The sequence below is a fragment of the Lactuca virosa genome, chromosome 4 (genome assembly GCF_052849685.1).
Source record: "Lactuca virosa cultivar CGN04683 chromosome 4, Lactuca_virosa_CGN04683_v6, whole genome shotgun sequence".
NCBI classification, from domain to species: Eukaryota; Viridiplantae; Streptophyta; class Magnoliopsida; order Asterales; family Asteraceae; genus Lactuca; species Lactuca virosa.
The window spans coordinates 111,811,299-111,817,983 of record NC_136429.1 but is presented as its reverse complement, the minus strand read 5'-3'; the positions used below and the strand labels follow the sequence as shown (position 1 = coordinate 111,817,983).

General features: G+C 33.5%; 1 protein-coding gene across 1 annotated transcript; it reads left to right on the top strand.

Moving 5' to 3' along the window:
* The first annotated feature begins 2,337 nt into the window (after positions 1-2,337).
* On the top strand, positions 2,338-3,221 carry LOC145104909 (uncharacterized). The gene is made up of 2 exons (XM_079042071.1): positions 2,338-2,665; positions 3,073-3,221. Exons 1-2 carry the CDS (start codon positions 2,338-2,340, stop codon positions 3,219-3,221), a joined length of 477 nt encoding a protein of 158 aa, XP_078898197.1.
* The last annotated feature ends 3,464 nt before the right edge of the window (positions 3,222-6,685 follow it).

Here is a 6,685-nt window from a genome sequence, read left to right as displayed (position 1 = left end):
CCAGCCTCCCCCCGCCAAGCAGCCTCCATCGCCACCGGCTCCGCCCTGCAGCTCCTCCCACAGGTAATTTCTTCCTTTTTTTTCTGCCGATTTCTTGTCGATTTCTTCTGGGGATTAAAATCAGAAATTATGATTTCTTTTGATTGTATTTCGATTGTATGTTTCATTTGTGTTATGTTTTTTTTCTTCTGATTTTTATGCTTCATCTCTTTCAGTTGTATGTTAGAAATCTGATTTTTGTTCATCTTTTTGTATAAAAATCAGAATTTGTTTCATGTTTTTCATCTTGTTTTCTTTTCTCTTCTGATTTTCGTGCATAGGTGAAGAAAATACGTGTTGATTCGGAAAGATGAACAAAAATGTTGAAACATGTTGTTTTTTGTTTTTTTTTTTCTGCCGATATATGATGTATTTTTTACATAGATGCTGAAAATACATGCTGATTTGTGTATATACATGCTGATTTTGTTTTTTGTTTTTTGCTTTTTGAAAATACTTGCTGATTTGTGTATATATATGCTGTTTTTTTTAATATACATGTTGAATTTCATATATATGCTGAATTGTGTATATACATGCTGTTTTTTTGAATATATATGCTGAATTGTGTATATACATGCTGTTTTTTTGAATATATATGCTGAATTGTGTATATACATGCTGTTTTTTTGAATATATATGCTGAAATTTCATAGTTATTGCTGTTTTTTATTATAGACATGTCACAAAGAAAATCTAGAATCATTTGGGACCAAAGTTTAGACAAAACTTTTCTTGATGCTTGTATCCAAGAAGTAACCACATATGGTCGTGAGGGTAGTGCCCTAAAACCAAATTCATGGAAAACTGTAGCCGAAAAATTATTAAAGGAACACGGTTTAGTCGTTGACCAAAAACAGATGAGAAACCACTACGACTACTACAAAGGAAAGTATCAAGCTTGGGTGAAACTTAAAAGCAAAACCGGAAATATATATGATCCTCTAACAAATAAATTTAATTTGACTGACGAACAATGGGAGACGGAGACGAAGGTAATATATATTCGTCTAATTATAAAACAAAATAGTAGAAATATGATTATTTTCTTTTAATGGTTTGATAATTTCAAAATGTTAAACAGTTGAACAAGATTGTAGGAGCTTTGAAAACCGTGCCCCTCCTTTTCCCTGATCTGTGCACATAATTATTTGAAGGTTCAACCTCTACCGGCTTTGATAGTTGGGGGCCATCTTCTACACTCACCCGTCCTACTCCTGAATACACTGAGCATGACTTTGATGAGGTTCAATGCACCCAAACGGAAACTCCCGACTCAACCCAACACGTAGCTGCAAGTGAAGAATCCTCTGGACATTCGAAAAATAGGAGAGTGGGTGGAAACAAAAGAGCTGGTGGAAACAAGAGAAACACAAGGGCACTAGAAGTTGAGGAGGAAATCATCAAGTTTGCAAGGACGCTTGTGGAACAAAACCAAAGAAGTGAAATGGATAAGGACATAGATGCATGTATGGAGAAATTGGCAAAAATGGGATGGGGAGAAGAAGATGAAAGACACAAGACCGCTCTTTTGTTATTTGCTGAAAGTGCCGATATTAGGAAAGTTTGGTTACGACTTACGCCTACTACTTGTGAGTCGTGGGTGAGGAGTGCAGGAATGAAGTTTGGTTACCTTTGATGACTTTTTAGATGTTACATTTGATTACTTTTACTATTTCTTTGTTGCATGACTTTTGGATGTTAGGTTTGATGGCTTTTTCTATGACTTTTGTTATGTTACGTTTGATGAATTTTATATGCATGAGTTTTTTTATTGGATAATTTTTGGTGCATCACTTTTGTGTTATTAGATAAATATTTTTTTGTTATTTACTTTATACTTGTCATGTTATAAATATTTTGGTTGTTTATTTTATATTTGACATGTTATATGTAATTGTATTTTACAGGTCAAGTATGATTTCTAATGGTGAAGCTTTAGTTTTTCTTTTACTTGTCTTGTATTGGTTGAGGTTAAACCGGCCAAGGCTAAAAAAAATTCATAGAATAAGAGATAACGATTCGAGCGGTTATGCGTATACGCAAGATTTGATACACGGGGACCCTATCGAATGTTACGATATGATGCGTCTTACACAAGAGGCATTTGTATTATTATGCAATCATTTTACGCAAAGAAGTTGGTTGTAAGCTAGTAGAACGATAAGCATTGAAGAGAAGATGGCTATGTTTTTACATGTTATAGGACATAATGAACGTTTTCGAGCGGTTAAAGGAAGATTTCATCACTCCACACAAACCATTCATCAATGTTTTCATGAGGTCTTAAATGCAATGATGTGTTTTGCAAAAGAAATTATAGTACCAACAAATCCTAATCCAACAAGACATGCCTCAGAACGACAAAGACGGTTAAAAGCTATATTTTCCGGAGCAATAGGTGCACTAGATGGAACTCTTGTACATGCAGTTGTGCCCGTTGATCAACAAACGAGGTATAGGGGAAGAGGAAAAGGTGAATGTTATCAAAATGTATTAGGAATTTGTGATTTTGATATGATATTCACCTTTGTATGGGCTGGATGGGAAGGCATAACACATGATTCAAGAGTTTTGAAAGAAGTTGCATTCAATCCGTCTTCCGGATTTCCATTCCCTCCACCAGGTTTCTAATATTTATATAAGTTTATTTATATTCTTTATATAAGTTTTATTATCTATATTCTTTATATAATAAATGTCACTCGCCTACAGATAAATATTATATTTGTGATGCCGCATATACCAACACTCGTGGGTTCATGGCTCCGTACCGTGGCACTAGGTATTGGTTAGCCGATTTTCGAGGACGTCGACCTTTAACTAAAGAAGAAAGGTTCAATCTTGCTCATGCACAACTTAGAAATGTTATTGAGTGTGCTTATGGTGTATTGAAGGCGAGATTCCCAATCTTAAAACAAATGGCTCCTTATCCTTTTCCGATACAAAGAGACATCGTCATTGCTTGTGTCGCGGTCCATAATTTTATAAGAAAATAAAATATCCAAGATGAGTTATTTGAAAATTTTGAAGAGAACGTTATGGTTAATCTTGATGTGCACGGTGGAGGAATTGAAGACGAAAACACACAAGACATAGAATGGGGTTCAGAAGCCGTTGAATACATGGCTACTTTGCGTGAGCAGATTGCTAATCAACTACTTTCACCCGGTTTACTTTAGAGATGTATGCAAATTAGTATGTTATTTTCAATTTCAGTATGTTTCTATTTGGATTTTGATTGATTTATGTTTAATTACTTTGTAAGACAATTTGTATTCGGAATTTTAAATGATTATTGTGTAATTTTGATTTTGTATGATAATTTATATGTTTTTATAATCATTCAGCAACTTCATCCATCACAGAATAGAACAGCAGGATAATATGATCATTTTTCATCATTCAACACAGTCAGTCATATGTACAATCAAACATCATTGTTTCTTTCCCAGTCAGAAAACTTTTCCAGACAGCACTTTCCCATACAACATTTTTCCAGACAGCAACTATCAAACGGCCCCTAAAGATAGTAATACAATCATATATTGTACTGATTATGGTACATGAAGATCAGATCCATATTATGATTAATTGCCAACTAATGAATTTATTTTTATATGAGTATAGATTATTTCTAAAAAATAAAAAATTATAGGTTTTTTCAACAATAAATAAGCTCTAAATATTTAAAAAAAATAATTTATTCTCTTAATTTGTAAATACGTATCATTTAATTTTTTTGTCCTTTTAATTGGTTTCTTCTCGAGTATAACACTATAACCTGTCCATATTTTACTCGACTTTGCTTTTGACAAAAGGGTTTGACGGCCACAGACATCGTTTTCCGGCGAGGTGTGGGCGGTGGAGGTAGTCTACAATGTCGTCGTATGATAGATTAATAGCTGTACTCCGCAATGAAACCGCCACGTAGTCTTTTTAGTCAACTATCAAATTAAATTCACGGGTTTCTATCATGTCTCATGCAATGTTTCAAAATATTAAACATTCATACATGTACGTCATTCGTAGGTCACTTTGTCAAGCTCTATGCATATGTATATTTGCATATGTATATTAATTTTAAAGAGCAAGTTACAGGAATAGTCCCATGATTTGGGTAATATTTATGTTTCATCTCCAAACCTTTTTTTAATTTTTTTTTTAATTTTTTAATTTTTTAATTTTTTTTTGCGTTGTTGGTCCCTGCATACAAAAGACTATTTTACCCTTGTATATTTTATGTTAAATTTTTTGTTGTTTCTTTAATTTATTATTTTTAATTAACATAAAAAGAAAAGAAAAAATAAGCCACACCCCATCCCTAGCTAAACTAAACTAGATCCGCCCTCCTCATATACCATACCCTAAATCACAAAACACATCACCCTTCTTTACCATACCCCCAACATTTGTTTAACCATACCATCGTTTGTCCACCGTAATTGAACCGTTGTCGTCGCCGATCTACATCTCATATTTATTGTCGCTCGATTTCTGCATCATCCATTACTGTTCCATTTTTGTACCACCAACCATGGCTTGATTTCTCCTCGAAGGAGGATGGGGCTCAACATCTACTTGATTCTCTCTCTCTCTCTCTCTCTCTCTCTCTCTCTCTCTTTCTTTCTCTCTCTCTCTCTCTATATATATATATATATATATATATATATATATATATATATATATATATATATATATATATCCCTGTAAGGTCAAACCTTATAATATGATGAGTCAAACACTATCACACCCTGATCACCAACGTCATCGTGTAACCTTTGTACAATTTACTTTAGTTTGTATTTGTAATTATTGTAACTACAACTGTTAGATGTCTGATCCGATATCTTTGTGATTAGGATCAGTCCATATTATAGATTAGATACAATCCCGTTAATGTAGGGATTTCTGTAATCCTCTTTCTATATATTCTTGTAATAGGGTTTAACCATTCCTAATGAAAACATATTTGTGATAATCATATTGTTCTTACTTTTTTTGAATCTGATCATCGAACCTACAAGTGGTACCAAAGTAGGTTTTTTGATACATTCAAGTTATTATGGCCTCCTCATCTCAATATACTCCAAAATCCTCTGCCTTGAACAAAATTCCCTTGTTCGATGAAAACAGTTTTTGCTATGTGGAAGTCAAATGCTATGGTTGTTCTTGAAGCCATGGACTACGACGTGTCACACATCATGGAACATATCATGGTCCATACTTAAAGAATAAGTCAAAGTTAAGACATAAAGAAGGAGACAAGAGACTCAAAAGTCTAGACGTAAAGGAAAGAGTTGCTATAGGAAACTCTCTTCCATATCATGTTTATCGCCAAGTTTAAAATTGTGAAATTGCACAAAAGATGATGGAGACTCTGTCAGTTGCATTCAAAGGCACTAAAGAAAAGAAACCAGAAGGACGGATACATGATGTATCGTCTGAAAGTAAGTCAAAAGTGAAGTGTCTAATGGCTCACATCAATGAGTGTCACACTGAGGAATCGGGTAGCAGCTCTAGCATATTCAAAGTTGATCTATCACAAGCTGCAAAAGTCTCAAAGATGTAGGACTGGGACTCCACCATGATGTATCAGGTTAATAATTTCATTAACTATTCTTCAAATTAAAATATTGATATGCTTAATCATTTGCGCTTTGATATTTCAAAATCTAATCAAGAGAAGCGTATTCTTAACTCTGACATTCAGATCTTAAAAGAAAAACCGATTGCCAGTGAAAACTCTTTTTCTCTATTAAAAAATGAAACACAATCTTTCTTTATCAAATAAATTTCTCTTCTCTGAAAAAGGAAAATTTGATGAACTTTCCAAAAAGATTCAATCTACCATTAACAATTGGGCACATTCTCACTTCAAGCTGAACAAAAATTATAAACACTCAAATTCCTGATCAGTGTGAGAAAATTATTGGTGGCAATATTGACAATGTTGTTGAAATTTTCAAAATCTTTGAATCTGAGCAAAATTTCGACAATGCTCTTGATCATGAAAAATATTTTAAAAGTAGATTTGTAAGTACAAGTTTCATTAATCAAAGCCTGAATTTTAAACATTGCATCACCAATTCTAATGGTCACACTGAGTGCAAATCTAAATTATCTACTCTTGACCCATTTAAACAACCTCCCATTCATGAGTATGGTTTGCCTACTACTGATATTTTGTTAAAGTTTCCCATTTCTAACGGTGAAGTTCACTCTGTGAACGAAATTCTTAGCGAGTTTCCTCAATGCATTATTAGTAATCTTGACTCTGACTCTTCTTCAAAAACTTTTGGCATTGATGATTCTCTCAGCACATCTGAGTGTAATGATCCTACTTTGTCCATGTACAGTGTCAACAACACATCTGATTCCAGAACAAAATAAAGGGTTTTTAAATTAATTCAACATAATTCAACTCCCTGGAAACCAAAAAGAGATCAAAATTCAAGTTTTAGAAAGAAAGATTTTGGAATCAGGGTGTGTTATCGATGTGGAGACACTGCTCACAAAGTCAGTGAATGCCGATTCGAGGAAAATACTAAACATGCTAACAATATTACTGTTCGAAATAATAAGTGGATCAAAAAGAAAAATTCTCTGGACTGTCTTCCTGATGAATGCTATAATATTTTCCCTT

Coding starts and splice junctions, on each gene's coding strand:
- LOC145104909 (XM_079042071.1), top strand. CDS start 2,338: ATGTGTTTTGCAAAAGAAATTATAGTACCAACAAATCCTAATCCAACA. Junction 2,666..3,072: donor ATTTCCATTCCCTCCACCAG/GTTTCTAATATT, acceptor AAAATTTTGAAG/AGAACGTTATGGTTAATCTT.